At 39.2% G+C, this 17,138-nt stretch overlaps 2 protein-coding genes across 6 annotated transcripts in view; both read left to right on the top strand.

The window, feature by feature from the left end:
- Nucleotides 1-17,138, top strand: part of LOC127419545 (molybdate-anion transporter-like) — a 189,806-nt gene that overhangs the window by 165,630 nt on the left and 7,038 nt on the right. For 4 of the 5 annotated variants that reach the window (XR_007893691.1, XR_007893689.1, XR_007893690.1 and 1 more), the window contains exons 1-2: nt 16,311-16,456; nt 16,722-16,779. The exons of the other annotated variant lie outside the window; for it this stretch is intronic. The gene's annotated coding sequence lies outside the window, so the exon portion shown is untranslated. Of the gene's footprint in view, nt 1-16,310; nt 16,457-16,721; nt 16,780-17,138 lie in introns of those variants that run through there. 5 annotated transcript variants of the gene reach the window in all.
- LOC127419543 (nuclear receptor subfamily 1 group D member 1-like) lies at nt 393-15,080 on the top strand. The gene is made up of 8 exons (XM_051661036.1): nt 393-1,089; nt 6,640-6,939; nt 7,062-7,150; nt 7,662-7,806; nt 10,663-11,237; nt 11,448-11,633; nt 13,148-13,358; nt 13,599-15,080. Exons 1-8 carry the CDS (start codon nt 1,074-1,076, stop codon nt 13,793-13,795), a joined length of 1,719 nt encoding a protein of 572 aa, XP_051516996.1. The 5' UTR covers nt 393-1,073; the 3' UTR covers nt 13,796-15,080.

Genomic DNA, 17,138 nt, shown 5'->3' with positions numbered 1-17,138 from the left:
GTTTTACACCATGTATTGTTTATAAACTACAAATAGGACTATAAATACACTGACCCATGCCATTTCCCGAAACCCCTTGAAAGTATGGTTTAATCAAAAGTTCAGATATATAAGAATATAGGCTAACAACAACATTAATTTAGCCACCCCAAGATGCCAATATCAAAACACTGAGATTTATCATCCCAAACAGCGTGAGCTCTGAACCGAGAACATTTTAAATGCAAAGTGAATTGCTATATTGTTTACGTGGACTTGTTTACACTGTAACAGTCTATTACTGTATCGTTCACATGCTGGAAGAGATTTTAAAAGACGCGCGATTCAGCAGTCACGCAGAGCCCCGCCTGCAGTCCATGTGCATGCCTCTCATGTCGCCTCGTCTCACGCTGTGTTTTGCATAAAATGTGTGTCAGTAGGACAGCGCGTTCCACGGCACATGCAGAGGGCACATGCAGCGTGGCTTTACCAGCGTATAGCACGGTCGAATAAGCGCATCCGGCTCAGCTCGGTGCTTACAAAGCCGCCACTGAAAATGCACGCCAGGATAAAGGGGAAAGGGAAACCAAGGAGATCACAGGGCACGTCAGTGTGAGATAAATCCCGGTCAAAGAGAACGGAAGTTGACAGCTTCCCTAAATCCAGTCACATTTGCCAGTCACCTGAAAACGTGATTGATGTGGGTGGGTGTGCATGGCTAGTAGGAGTGTAAGTGGAGTTTGACAGCCCCAAAGAGATGCTGATGGCAATGCACAGGCTCGTACTCCATACTTCACCAGCATACCTAATGCGTCTTTCACACTAGAGCAGACAGAATACAGGTAGCTCCGCACTGAAGGTGCATCTTCACTGACGGTTCGCGAGTGTATTTTTATTTTTCTGTTTGGCTCGACTGCCAAATGCTCTGTTCGAGAGACATTCCCTGCCTTCTTTGGGCTACACGTTGTATGCACCGGTATTTCTCGACCTTTTCATCTGTTTTCAGCCGACTTTTGCTTCAACATATTGACACACTGAGACTTTCTTAAAGGCATTCATTTTGAAGTCAGAGGTTCTTACAAAACACATCAAGAATGGATAACAGTCCTGGTAAGATTTTTATTTTATTTTATTTTTTATTGTGAATTCCTTGATTATATATTATCCTTTTAATAATAATAATAATAATAGCTGTAGCTGTAGTTTTGTCGTTCTTGTTAAAAACTGAACATTTTTTGTAATCATTCTAGCATTTAATGCAAATGCAGAACTTAAAATTAAGTGCATTTATATGCTGTACTTTGGGTTTTCTAAAGAAATTGCGTTTCAGTGCACAGTACAGTGCAATGCACAGTCTGCCTCTATCTTTAGGATATTAAAGGCATGGATCTGCTTTCCATATGTTTCATATGATATTTGAGTGTGTTTTAACGTTTTTAAGTTTGAAGAACCCCTAGGGGGTATTTGTAATGTAGCAATGGATTGTACGATATGATAACTGGTTTGACGATCTAAGCAAGTGTCATGAATGCATTGTCATGCTTTGAGGATTGAACTCAATGTGTAAACACTACAAGGTGCATCTATAAATATATCCAGTCTAAGTAATCATATATACTGAGATAAACATTAACGTAGCTGGAACAACTGCTGTTACTTATTCTGTCATAAACCGTGTGATTGCTTTCATGGAATCTGCTTGGGAACCACTATATATATTTTCGCGCGTGCGCTAACAACTTCCTGTTCTACGCCATGAAAACAAACTCACGTGTAGATGGTCCAAGCTACTGAAACTAGAGATAAGAGCGCTGTCAAACTTGGCTCAGACATATCAGCAGAGTTTACTAGTATAAACTATAGTATGATTACTAATCGAATGATTAGATATGAAAAGAAAAGCTGGAAAGGGGTGGAAACACTGTCGAGAAACATTGTGGACGGTCTCACCAACCGGGCAAAGTCCGCACGAGCGCTTGAGGAAATGCAACAAACAGTAATAACAATAACTGTGCAATCTGTTTACCATACATTTCGTACAGTTTGAACAACAACAACAACAACAAAAAAAAAAAAAAAAAAAAAAAAAACTTTGCACAAATGAGCATTGTTGGAGGTTAACCGGTTAAGCTGTTTCGGAAAGTGGTGCATCACTGAGGTTTGCCAAGGGCCACTTACAAGTTGGCCCAGTCAACCAAGTCCACTTCAATGTTAATTGATGGCTGATTCATTTACAAAAGCTGCAGTCACGTTCCGGGACAGGTGATGGAACATTGTCTCGTGCTTGGCGCACCCATAACTCTGTACAGTTGACAGAAAGCTTTGAAATCATGCGAAACAATTAGGAGGCACGGCACAATAACGTGGCACGCCTCAGCGATTGACCAGCATAAAGTCATTACAGATATGACAATAATAACATCCGAACAAATGACCTTGTGAGTGACAGGCCACACACAGGCTATTAAAAAGGGAAACACAATGTCTGTGTTTAACAAATCAAATGCTTCAAGTTTAATTTAGGCATCAAAACATTTTAATGTAGGCTACAAAAGATTGATAACAGTTTTGTACTTTTAAAGTCTGCTATATAAAAACAGTACTCTCTTTTAATTGGAAAAACTAAGGCACTGTCTGCGTTTAATAATAGCCTATTCAGACTGAATTTAAAAAAAAAATATCTATTAATACAAATATTGTCACCGCTATATTGTACACCCCCCATTTATAGCGTGAGGCTATTCAAATATTTTCTATTATACGCCTTAAAAGTGACTTGAGCACTACTAATACCCCGAATTTTGTCCCTTATGTAAAACTGTGTGAACTATGTGAATTATGGTTTGCTTTACTAACCTACTGATATTAAGCGCTTTAGAAATATCACTTCTAAAACTTGTGTTGAACGTTTGACAATTGTGTAACAAAAATGTCCTTAAATGATCAAAATAGTGTTTGTTTAATCCACTGACCAAGAATTTGTGTTTCATGCTGTTATAGCCCATTATGCCTATATGATCAGCTCTATTTTTATTCTTCCTGAAAAACTGACAATGCTGTGACATTAATGGGGCTCTTGAATAAGGTCTAATTGATGCATATTGCACACAGCCTATTCTCTATTGACATCACGGCGTCCAAGATGAGGAAGAGGCTGCACAATGAATTGCGCAGGGGGGTAACGGACCTTTCATCACCCTCACCATTATAGCAGCATGCTCTATTTTGTAGCGCTTTTCAATTATAACCGAAGCTGGAAGCTTTTAGCAGCGCGCGCGATATCTTCCCACTGAACGCAACCCAGTCACTCCTACAGTCCTCCTCACGTGCATGCGCTCGCTAAGCCGCGTGCGGCGCGTGATATCCAGGCCCCCACCCACCGCTTCTTTCACTCACTCTAATGTTTTGATGCAGATTGTAAGGCGGAAAGGGGGAGGTTGGTCAGTGGGTCAGCGATTGCATGCAGTCAGTGTAGCGCCTCATCACGTTTTCCCGCCTCATGCAACTTTTTTCTTTGGAGCGTTTTACACAAACAAACACAGCCTCATGACAGCTGCCCCCATGCGAATATTCTGCATTGTCCATGCATTGTACAATTAACAAAATTTGTACATTATCAGTGTTGTCTTTGTTTGGTTTAAAAGGCAGTTTAGGATTTAATAGATTTCTGATTCGAGATGAATGGTTAAAGTTGGTCACTTGGCTTCATAACTTGGATGGTGCATGTGCTTTTGTCTTGAGAATGGAAGGTCTTTATTTTAAGCACTTGAAAGTCCCTTGATGATTGAGGAAACACTCAAAACCAGCAAAACCATGCAATAACAAATGCTCATTTGAAACTTAATTATTCTCTCTCCTATGGTTTACTTATTATTTTTATTCCCATTTATTCTCTTATTTGTAGTTTTACTTATGTTGATTATATTTTCTTGTATCTCATTGCATATGTACAGTATGTGAATGATTATATACAGTATGTCTTCTGTAAATTGCTTTATATACACTCTTTATAAAGGTGCTAAAGTTTTACATACGTATTTAGTTCATAACAGTTGCTTACATACATTTAAAGCAACAAACGTATGCATCCCCACCCCTTCAAATGCAGAAATGTGAAGATGTGCTACTGCATATCAAGGCAAATACACAAAGGCATGCAAAGCTGAGTATTTCAGCTCTTTTCCTAGAACCATGGCAGCGTTTGAGGGTGGAGGGAGTTATTGTCCCTGTAAAGTCCTCACGTTTCTATGCCTGCCTTTGCTTACTAGAAGATTAGTGTTCGCATGGGCAGCTTAAGCTCACAATGAGCTGGCGGAGACCTGCTGATTCTTCAATTTATGCTGGTGTTACCACTAACCCCAATTTATGGTGGCTTGCAAAGACATGTGCATGGCCCCTCTTTTAGCTTGTAGAAACTGCAGTATTGTTTATGTCAAATCCAAGGTGAATGGCAGGGCGGGGAACATCCGTTATAATGCCACTTGATATCACTTTCAGATAAATATAATTAAAGCCTTAAATATTTTTACAGTCATTTCAAACAGGTGACAATAAAACAGCTGTGCCTCAGACACTAGTATGCTTTTCTTTAATGAGGGGCACTTCCTGTTATAATGTCATGTTCTCACCGCCTCACATGTGCATTCAGGTATGACTATTTCTGTGTGTTTGGTGGGGTTACTAAGGTGGGCAGGACTGAGTAGCATGCTCAGGGCTCTCTATCACACGGCTGTAAAATCTAGCACTGCAGTACGTCAATAATAAATCCTGCCGCACGTGCCAGTGAAGGGATTACAAAAACACTTGAGCTAAAATAAATACCATGTGCAGCGTGAGAAAACACAAGCAGGAGGAATAAGGAAGATGTTTGGTGGTAGTTTGATCTTGTTTACCCCTTTTTGCCTTCCTTCCCACAAAGGAGTTTTACATGATGTGTAAAGAGACACATGGAGGACTGTAAAAGGAAACCTGTTTACAGAAATGGGCAAAACTGCAATTTAGCCTATAGCCATCATTGGTCTACTTGACGTTGTGTGCAATTCTGAAATAATCCCCTAGTTTGTGTCAGTGTGAATCTAAATGTTTGGTTAAACTTGAAAGCGCACAACTAACTTTCCCCCGCTAAATGCATATGGAACACATAGCATAAGATATATATATTTATTATAACGTGTGCGTGTGTATCTAACCTCAAGTTGCTCTAGGGGAGCCATCACTGCAATAAGTAAACTAAATTGCTACGGAAAGCATCTGCTTATTGACAGCTTGTTATTTACTTTTTTTTTTATTAAATATAAAGGTATTATTTGGCATTCACTATATGTAATTGCATATAAAGGTAACGGATGGAAAAAGAAAAGTGTTTTGACCCACATATAAACCAAATTTTATTACACTCTTTTAATATATATATATATATATATATAATTATGATGGTATACATGAACTAAAATACCTTAATAGTGGAATTCCTTGAAAGTCAGATAAAAGACTAGGCTACTTAGTGTGAACAATGTAGGTAGAACGTTTATTTTTGACCCATGTATGCATTTTAGGTTAACAGTTTCCTACTGAGAGTTTATTGTCAAACTTAATGCAATCCTCTATTGTTGTGGGGAAAATCAGAACCATGGTGCAGAATGATTCCCAAGATCAATCTGCTTCTTTAGGCACTGCGACTGAGCTTGAACCGCAGTTCTCTGGCCCACATCCGACCGACAGTGTCCTTAGATTGTTTAAAAGTCAAACCAAAACCACGGCGCACATTCTAACAAAACGTGATCCTAGATGCCCTTCTCTTACAGGCAATCCCTGCATGCTTCCATCTGTGCATGCAACATAATCGCAAAGGCAAAACAATGGCATCCTCCGGCGCGCGCGCGCCCCCTGTGTATGCTTTTGACAAAAGCGCGCGTGACTCGCGATTGTTATGGATGTTTACACGAGACTGCGGATTTGGTTTGGGCAGGAACGGTGTCAGGAATCCATGTGAGGCGGCGGTCAGGTGTTGTGCAGTAGGCTGGGGCACTATGCCAGCGGAGCCATGCAGGGCTATTATTGGAGAGGAGAGGCAGGACAGCTCGCGAACACGTGAGCTCATCTTGTTTCAGCACATCCTGAGCGCATGATAGGAGAGGATGCGATAGGATGCAGAAGACTGGCGGGAGAGAAGGAGAAACCTATGGGGGAATGGGATAAAAACACGTAGCTAGTTTCATTTAAAATAGCGAAGGGCTATTAAATAAAGCCATGTAGCACCCTGGGTTGTTTCAACGGGGAACGTCGTGATCTGTTGCTGTGCAACCATTATTTTTTAGCGAACAAGCAATTGTGTCTGTTTCATTCAGAGCAATGAGGCAACTTCTCTGAAAGAACAGAGCGCACTCCCAGCCATTTATCATTATGATCATTAGGGCTACATCACCACCCTCTTAATAAATCCTTGTTGCAAGATAAAACTTCAACCTGTTTTTGAATCAACCCTAAAAGATCCTAATGGGAATTTTCAACGTAATATATATGTTGAATTTGAAATATATAGGATTTCATAGAAGTTTATTTTCAGGTGGTGCAATATTTTGATAAAAACATTGCTCTTTGGTTGAAGTGTTTTGCTCTTTGGTCAGAGGCTTCATATACTTGATATGTGTGTTTCTACAGGGAGTGTGATACTTTACGCTGGTTCCAATGGCAGTGCTAGTCCCAGCCCAGGGAGCCCCTCCAGTGGCTATCAAACCCAGTCTCCATCCTCCCACTCCCAGCCCTCCTCCCCAGAGGAGGTCACCTTCACTGAGATTGGGGCGCTTAAGCAGCAGGGAGGCGGAGAAACACCATCATCTCCAAAACTGGTCTTTCAGTTCCCTGAAGTATACAACAACTCCACAGCAGGTTCAAACCAGCACAGCTACTCCCATCCCATTGCTGGTAAAAGACCTTGTGGATTCACTGGGACATTTACTAGTAAGTGGCCTCTCTTTTTTTCAGTTGAGAACCAGTCCATCACAATAACAATACTTTGTGTCTTATTACATCCTGACCCCTTTTCCCCCTTTTTTTTCTTTTTCTTCTCTTTATCTGAGCAGAAACTGGAGGCATGGTGCTCCTTTGTAAAGTATGTGGCGATATTGCATCTGGTCTCCACTATGGTGTCCATGCATGTGAAGGCTGCAAGGTGAGAAAGAGTGACACTCTCTGCTGAAAAGACCAGCATTCCAGTCCCATATGACTTACTTTCTTATGCTGAACACCAAAGGAGATGTTTTAGTAAATATTGCGGTCTGTCTTTTCAATACAATGGCAGTTGATATCCTGAAGAGACTTATTTTAAAGCAAAAAAGACCCTAAATCATCATAAATTTCGGCATCATATTCCAAGTCTTCTGAAGGCATACGATAGGTTTTGGTGAGAAACAACTTGAATTTAAGTAATTTTTCAGTTGAAATCGAAACAATGCCAGTTCTTGCATGAACACGCGAGCCACTGTAAACAAGCGTGCAAGGAATATCAAGATTGTCACTGCAAAATTACAAAAATTTCAGGTTTGTTTCTCACCAAAAAATGCAACATACTGTATTTTGGTGACCATTGCTGGTATTTTCAGTGTGGTAATATCAAAATGTACAGAGTCTTTTGTGTCATAGAATTTTTTTTCAACATATCATGTGTCTTTTGTTGTTTCCAGGGATTCTTCCGGCGTAGCATTCAGCAGAGCATCAACTACAAGATGTGCGTAAAGAATGAGAAATGTCTGATCATGCGCATGAACCGCAACCGTTGCCAACACTGCCGTTTCAAGAAATGCATGTCTGTTGGCATGTCCCGTGACGGTGAGTATATGACAAAAAGCATACTTTCATATAATAGTACAGCCCAGAACCACACCCTGTCCATCACAACCTACTTTCTTTTTTTTAGTCTTGCACTGTTGGTAACTTTCAAGAGAGCAAGTTTAGTTTAGTTTGGATGTGCACTCATTTTCATCTCTCCCTTGCACTTTGTGTTCTCTCCTTTTATCTCACCATCTCTGAGTTGGTTTACACTCCCCCTTCCGCATGTTCCCTATCTCTGCCTCCCGATCCCTCCTTCAGAAAATGATTTATGAGGAATGGAGTCACACAGTCCCTGAAGCTATCTGTCATCTGGAAAACTGCAGCAAATACAGGAATTATTTTGAGAAACTGGAACGCGGGCGACTTGACTACCACACTCGTGCCCTTATAACATCCTCAGCAATTAATGTTGTGCAGCAGCAAATATTAAGCAAGGGATGCAGAAAAAGGCATGCATCTGAACTCATCTCTCCCATCAGTAGAACAAGTCATGAGCTAGTAAAAGTGTTTAGATGTCAGAAGATAGCATTGTGTGAGAAACAGGCATTTATGAATTGAAAATCTGCCCTTTTACACAGGAAATGTGTCGTTTTATTGCCTCTAGTGTTCATTTCACCAGCAAACTGCCATAATATGTACAATGAGCCATGTAAAAATCATTGTGCAAAGATATAGGGATAGTAACGTGTTTCAATGAGATCAGGATGACATTTTTTGAAAGACCCAGATAGCAAAAATGACACCCACATTATACTTGTACATTATGGCCTATTTAGGCTAAGTATGATTTCTGATAGGTTCTCGGCCGCATTTCACGAGCTGTAATCAGCATGTGGTAGAAGAGGATCTTAGTGAAAGTGTAGGGGTTGGCTGTGTTAGCGGATTGTGCTGTTGTTCTAAGTAGGCACCAAAAGAAATGAGTCCACTGGGGGAGGTAAACAGTCATTTTAACCCTGGTGCCTGTAAATTTTAGGGCCCACAACCTAGAAACCTGTTTCTCTGACAGGTCCTATTGCACAAACAGGAAAGCCTCATGTAACTGCCCCAAAACCCACAATAGATGCCCTGATTTCATTGCAGTCAATAGTGTGATTTTGGTTGTGTGATACAAACAAATGTTTGCTTTGACACAATGGCATAGTTTCACTTTCGCCATTGTCTTGCCATTTCGTAGACTAGTAGTCAGTGCAGCGCTCTGGCGGTATATATGTGTCACATTGTTTCGTATGTGATGAACCAATTACGACCTTTGTAGATAATCTTGATCGCAAATTCATACCAAGAATTTTAGTTCTAGTTCAGTGTCAAATAAGTTAGTGGGAAGTCAGTGGCAGAATTGTCATAGAAAAATATTTGTCATGGAGCCATTGCATTTTCGCTGCAGAACAAAACACACTGAAGACATGTTCCCCCTGTTTTAGGCTTATCTCAGTTTCTCAGATGCAGGTGTTATGGGACATATATGATATATGGGCCAGCTCCGCCCTCTCTCTACCCAGGATGTACCACAAAACCTCACACTGTCTGTCACCTCAATCCACCAAATGATGCATTGTGCTCCTCTCCTTTCCTCTTCTGTCCTTTCCATTTTCTTTTCTTTTCTTTTCTTTAATTTCCATTTACTTTCCTTTCCTTTCTTTTCCTTTCCTTTCCTTTCCTTCCCCTGTTCTTTCCTTTCCATTCCTTTACCTGTTCTTTCCTTTTCTATTCCATTCCTTTCCCTTTCCTTGTCCTTTCCATTCCTTTACCTGTTCTTTCCTTTTAATTTTCCTTTCCTTTCCCTTTCTTTTGCTCTTTCCTTCTTTTTTTTCTTTATTCTCATAGTCTTTTCTCTTCTCTTCTCTATTTCTCATCACAGTCATTAGTTTCTCTCTCAGTTACCATGGCATTGTTATCACGTTCTGCCTGACCCACTGCCCTACTTACGGCTTGAAAGAGGGAGGCAGCGTAGCAGAAGGATGAAGAGAGGAAGGGGAGGTAGTGACTGAGAGAGAAATTAAGAGTGGGGGGAGGCAACATATGGTACCATAGGTGCTATTTTTAGACTCAACAGCTGACTGAATTTCTTAAAAGAGGGAGATGACATTGGAGAGGAGAGTGAGGGGCTTGTAAAAGATGCGAGTGCATCCAACTCTACACCAACTCATTTTATGTTCATCCATTTTTAACAGCAGGATGACCAGAGGTTAGGCATACTGTTAGCAAGTTGTCTCTTGCACAGCAGCTGTGCTGTTTTTCCGGCATTACTTTATTTTATTGTATTAGGTTAATTCTTGTACCTCCATGTGCTACAGTATGAAAGAAATGGGTCACATCAATGAAAATGTTGATGGTAAATGAGTTGGATCTCTTTATGTTCTGGTTTATTGGTTATTCTGATAGCAAATGTAATATCCTCTCAACTTTTTATATTTTTATTTTTAGGTAGTAAAAATAAATTCAGTATGACTCCTCTAACACAGGTGAAAATGTTATGTTAAAAACACCATGAAATTAAATTGTTCAGTGCATTTAACTTCCATGATGTGAGGAATTTCTGAGTGAAACAGAATATTCAGGGTTTTTTATCCTTTGGCATGTGATTGGATTGTGTAAACTGGAGCGGTATGATTTTATTGGATAATATTTTTTTTCCCAGCCTGTGTGGCCTTGGTTACTTTAGTAGAGAAGAAAAGTTGTTTCAGAGAAAGTTATTGCATTTTGATGAAAGATTATTAGATTTTGTTGACATTTTTTAAATAACATGTGCTTATGGATTATACACACCAGAGATATTTACTAAGAAAGTATATGGGCTAAATTTTGATTTCATTTTGTTTTTAAACCTATTGTGTCTCTCTACCTGACCCCCAGCTGTGCGCTTTGGACGCATCCCTAAACGAGAGAAGCAGCGGTTGTTGGATGAGATGCAAAGCTACATGAACAGCTTCAACGAATTGTCCACCATGGGCATGGAAACCTCCCCACAACACGAAGCACCTCCCAGCCCCAGTGAGAGCCAATCCAAAGAGGCCATTGGTGCCTTAACCCATGCCTACCAGGACATCTTCACAAACACACAGGACAACCAGAACAAGAGAGCAGTCCACATCAACACCAGCAATGGATCATGCACTTTTCAAAACAACCCTTCTCAGGACTCCACCTACAATCATGCTAACCCACTTGTGGGATATCACTCGGCTTCCCATGAAAGCTTCTCAGCTCCACCTCGCTGCCCAGTTGCTTCCAGTGACAGCAAATGCCCCGTCTCATTGATGGACAACAATCGGTACAGCTATGCTCCTTCGTTCAGCCAAAATCACTCCCAATCTAGTGTTAGCCCGTCCCCACAGCCTTCTCAGGCCAAGTACAACAGCTACCCAGTTGGGGAGTCCCAAAGCCAGACCTCATGTCCATTGAATTTGGCCGCCGGCTCCAAAGTGCTGGTGAGTAGTGTTTAGAGAGATACTGTATGTCATAGTGTCATTAAATAGAGCAGTAATATTGCATTTATGAAGCCTTGTGTGGAGACATTTAAACTAAAATAAATTTAAGATCATAATAAAGGAAAAGATCAATAAATTAGGCTCTCATAGAGAGCATAGGAAACCCTTACAATGGGGTAATAAAAATGCCTCATGCTGTGTCTCCTCCAGGCCTGTCCATTGAATGCATGCCCTGTGTCAGCACCTGGTGTCTCGAGTCAGCAGGTGTGGGAATCTTTCTCGCAGTGCTTCACCCCAGCTGTGCGTGAAGTGGTTGAGTTTGCGAAGGGCATTCCAGGTTTCCAGGAGCTCTGCCAGCATGATCAAGTCATGTTGCTTAAAGCAGGCACTTTCCAGGTATTGATCACATGAGCCCCATAAGTCTCTCCTGACATTTAACAATCATTTAATTGTTGCTAGAGCAATAAAGGAATAGTTCAGTCTTAGATTAAATGTTTGTTATCATTTACTCACCCTCTTGTGGGGCCGGATTGATGACACATTCTTAAAGGAATTGTTCACCCAAAAATGATCATTCTCTCATCATTTACTCACCATTATGCCATCTCAAACTTGTATGACTTTCATTCATCTGCGGAACACCAACAAAATATTTTAAAGGATATCTTATGTGTTTTTGTCCATACAATGCATGTCAGTGGGGTCCAAAACTTTCAAGCTCCAAATAGAACATAAAGGCTGCACAAAAATGAATCCATACTCGAGTGGTTTAAACAATGCATGTCTTTTGAAGTGATACAAAGAGTGAACGAGCTTCTCTCGTTGGTACTCCAAGGAGCCTGCAGATGTCAAGATTTACAGTGAAAAAGGAATTACACTTTTGTCTGTTTCTCAACTGAAACCGATTAGATCACTTCAGAAAACATGGATTAAACCACTCGAGTCGAATGGATTGTATTTGCCTTTATGTGCTTTGTGGAGCTTGAAAGTATTTGACCCCATTGACTTGGATTATATGGGGATAAACTCATCATACATCCATGAAAATATCTTTGTTTGTGTTCCACGGAATAAAGAAAATCCTACGAGTTTGAGACATGGGAAAATAATGAGAGAAATAAAATTTTTGGGGGAACTATTAAGTTCCTACTTAACTACTATTTATTGATTATTTGCTAACTTAAAATGCAAAAGTGGATGGTGACTACTGTTGTCAAGCTCCAAAAGGACAAGAACGCACCACAAAGTAGCATAAAAGAATTCCATACAATTAATGCGCTAAATTTCAAGTCTTCTGAAACAATACAATAGCCATACATACAATGTGAAAAACAAACCAAAATTATTATTAACTGAAAATCTTGCCCTCCTTCAGTTTAAATCATGATTTATCATGACTCGGTCTGTTCCTCACAAAAACTTATCATATGGCTTTAGAACATATGGACTACTTTTATCATATTTTTACTGTCCTTTTTGGAGAGTCACATTAAATGTCACCATTTACTTTAATTGAAAGAAGAGCAGCTTTGACACTCTGTTAAACATCTCCTTTTGTGTTTCATGGAAGGAAGAAAATCACAACTTAAATTTTGATTTGGAACGTTGAAAGGGTGATTAAATGTGACCTGCTCCATCATTTTGAGTCACTTTGACCCAGAAACACATTTGGAGGAAAGTCTCAGCTTTCTACATGACATCAGTGTTATGTTCCTGCTCCAATCCATTGGCGAAATATAATCATTTAAATGTTGGGTGATTATAATAATTCAAATAAAACTCAAAATTATGGAGCAGGCCACAGATAATCACAAATGTAGATTTTTGGGTGAACTTTTCCTTTAACCATCACATTTTAAGTGCAGTTAGTTTTCCTTCATCTGATTCAGGCATCTTGTTTTCTTTTGCAGGTGCTTATGGTAAGGTTTTGTTCACTTTTCAACCCAAAGGAAAGAACTGTGACTTTCCTAAATGGTCAGACATACCCACTGGCAACCCTTAGAGGACTGGGCATGGGCTCCTTGCTGGATGCCATGTTTGAATTCAGCTCAAAGCTTTGCTCTCTGGGCCTGGAGTCAGATGAGATGGCACTTTTTATGGCTGTGGTGCTGGTTTCTGCAGGTAAGAACACAAAGAGTTCAAAAATTACTTTGGACTCGTCCCACAACATCTGTGCTACGGACATGAATCATGTCTCAAATTGTGCAGCTTGTTGAGGAGAGTTGTGCTTTATCTAAGTGATTAGACTTCACACAGTAAAAAATGTGTGAATGGTAACAAAGATATAAAAACTTTTGATAAATAGTTTTTTTTTAGTTGCTATTTTGATTATATGATAAATTGTTATTCATTTATCCACAGATTGCTCTGGCATTTCGGATACAGTGGCTGTTGAACAGTTACAGGAGGGCCTCATCCGGGCGTTGCGCACCTTAATGACCCGTCGCCGACCCGATGACAGCTCTCTCTTTCCCAAACTGCTCCTGCGCCTGCCAGACCTGCGCACCCTCAACAATCTTCACTCCGATAAGCTGCTGGCCTTCCGAATCGACCCCTGAGCTATCCTGATTGGATGTGCAGCTGCCACTCAACCAAAAGCCATGACTGGCCAATCAGAGAAGATTTTCCCTGATTAAGGGGAAGAATGCACATTTAGATGGAGAGGCGTTGAGCATGTTCCCATAGGAACCATTGATTATGTTATGTGATTATCAAAACAGAGCACAATGGACAGATGGCTGTCTCGACAAGCCGAAAACAAGACTAAATCTCCATTTAAAGCTTTTTCTCATCGTATTCATACATGCATTGCCCATTAACCCTCTGCCCATCTGTGCAACTCTTCTTAAGAGCATTGTTTATATTTGTGTCATATAATCATAAATAAGCTCTCCGCAGAACTTTTAAAGACCAAAAATGGGTCATTCCTCAATACAACCTGCAAACTCTGTAGACTAAAGAGTCTTTAGTCAGCAAGTACACAATGTATACAGTAAAAGAATTACTTTAGGGACCATTTTTAAGCCAATTGTGTGTGTATATGTGCCTGTGTGTTTGAGAAAGGGACGGAAACACCATGTACATAAGCCATAGATATCACTAATACAGTTATGTCACATTAAAACGTCAGTTTCAAACATTAAACAATACATGTATCATCTGTGATAGTGTGTTACATATGATTTCACAACATTACTGTATCTACAAGTACTCTAATGACCAGTAATGTTCTTTGAAAATGATTAAAGAAACTGATTTTAAATGCCATTTCACTTTTGAAATTTGATGATACAAGTGTCATTTATTCATTTGCATTTTTTATAACAGTATGTCAAGGATTTTACCTGTTCTCCTATTTGAATATATATCTGGATCTAGGGATACAAAACCAGCAGACATTCTCTCCTACGCATGTTATGTTTTGTTGTTTTTTTCTTCTTCTGCTGTTTTCATACTGTAAATATTGCACAGTTGCAGGTTTGTCTGATTAAACTGCCCAGTTGCACCAGAAGGTGCTCAGATCAGAGGAACAGGATATGCAGTCGTGTTTTTGTAATGTTGTGTGTTTGACTTGAGATGGGGCGTTTGGTGCCTTGTAAAGCAAAGAACTTCATTTGCGTATTTTGGGAAGGAGCTCCTGATCCTCTGACACCAGCATAGTCCCTTCACTGATATCACAGAGCACGTGAAGAAAACATTTTGGACTATTGTGTCCATGTGGTTGATTTGATTGGTTGAGTTGGTTGTTATTATGATTAAAATATTGTTATTCAATGATATTGTAATGTATATTTTGTAAATTGTTTTCTTCAGTAGAACCAATATAAATATGATTATATATTCTGTTGTGTTCTGTGTTTTTTCCCTCTGTGCATTAATGCATTTATGTTTTATTGTCTGAAAACTTCTTTAAAAGGTAATACAGAGACACTCATTTGTTGGGCTTGTGCAAAAATATATTAAAGTGGCATCTTCTGGCTATAGGGAATACATTATAAACTATGTAGTGAGCTTTAGAATATTTATTTTCCGTAAAGCTGATTTATTTCAAGCATATATTGGAACAACAATACACCCTTTTTGCATTCTAAAGATTAAGTAGAGAAACCATTTGGGCTTTCATGCTTGTATTTATTAGAGGAGCTTTTCAGAGTGTAACCATTTGGGCTTTCATGCTTGTAAAGGAGCTTTTCAGAGTGTAGTAGAAATAACTGTAACTGGCATGAAACTGTCAGTCATGTTTTAGTTGACAAACAGACTCAGTTAATCCGTTTTAATTTAGAACAGAAAAAGCATACACTTCATTCTTTAGTTAGAATTCGTATGAAAAAAATGTGTCAGATTAATTGAGAATGTACCTCCTCATGGTATCAAATAATTTGCAGAAGCTACATCATTACTGTGATATTGTATTGAATAGCAGTATTGTGCATTGGTATATCAGAGAAACACAAAGACACTATCTATGAAATTATTAAAGCTTGTGCATTGCTTTTAAAACGGCGTTACAGTGACATCCAGTGGCCAATTGTGGTAGTGCAGTTAGCTCATGAATATTAATTTTGACATGCCGACGTTTTATTTACATTTTTACCTTTTTATGTAGCAAATGCTTAAAGCTACCTATATGAAAGTAAAAAACATCCGAAACGTAGTATGGCAGGGGAAAACTCATTTATATTTATGAGGAAAGCGCTACTTGGTTGGTTAGGGTTCAGTTTAAGGGAAGTGGTTAGGTTTGGGTAGTTTCTCAGAATAAGCGCGCTTTCCTTTTGAATATTACGGATTCTTCCAATCATGTATGCGTTTTCTTATGAATTCGTATCCCTTTACTCATGAATATTAATGACTATATCAGTGACATCCTGCGTTTCGGAAATTCGAGCATTAATCAATATTAATAAGCCAAATACATTAATTCGTCAGTTATCCCAGCGCTCAACGTCTTTTGCAGCCAATCAGATAGATCAAATCTCTGGATAGGTTTGCTGAACGTTGTGATACGTATTTAATATTCATAAGCAGAGCACATGCGTCCCTCATGTGCGTCATTACGTTTTAATAACCCGGAAACTCACCAGGATATTGTTGAAAAGAGAAGTGAGTTTTGTATGCAGATCTGCGGTACAATAATTTGAAATCATGATATGGAAAATGTATATTATTCCCACAAACCAGCGAAGACTATGCTAAACCTCAAGGAGAATGTCAGGAGGAAGGTAGGTGTTATTAAGGCTTTGAATTCGTCATTGCGAATGTTTGAAGCTTAATTAACAGAAGCCTATAAAATAAGTTAAGTTCAATCGTTATGATGCCAATAATCGATTGATATGTTTTTAAGTAAACATAAAATGCATATATATTACATGCTTTTATTTATTTTTTTATCTATTATGTGGCTGCGTCTGTTTGTATTAATGTACTTGTAATGATCATGTGGCTTTATTCGAAAGTTAATGGTAACTCATGATTGATTCTTCATAGGGTTTATTCAGCTGCATGGTATATCTCCAAAGTCTCATTATGGGGACTGTGACGTTTGGTAAGACAGTTATTAAAAATTGTGTTGTGTGTGTGTCTGTGCTCTCTCTCTCTCTCTCTCTCTCTCTCTCTCTCTCTCTCTCTCTCTCAATCTCTATCTATCTATCTATCTATATGTATGTTTGTATATACAGTTGTGCTCAAAAGTTTGCATACCCTGGCAGAAATTGTGAAATTTTGGCATTGATTTTGAAAATATGACTGATCATGCAAAAACACTGTCTTTTATTTAAGGATAGTGATCATATAAAGCCATTTATTATCACATAGTTGTTTGGCTCCTTTTTAAATCATAATGATAACAGAAATCACCCAAATGGCCCTGATCAAAAGTTTACATACCCTTGAATGTTTGGCCTT

The sequence above is a fragment of the Myxocyprinus asiaticus genome, chromosome 28 (assembly GCF_019703515.2).
Source record: "Myxocyprinus asiaticus isolate MX2 ecotype Aquarium Trade chromosome 28, UBuf_Myxa_2, whole genome shotgun sequence".
Classification (NCBI taxonomy): domain Eukaryota; kingdom Metazoa; phylum Chordata; class Actinopteri; order Cypriniformes; family Catostomidae; genus Myxocyprinus; species Myxocyprinus asiaticus.
The sequence above is the reverse complement of the archived record's forward strand: the minus strand, read 5'-3'. Positions and strand labels throughout refer to the sequence as shown.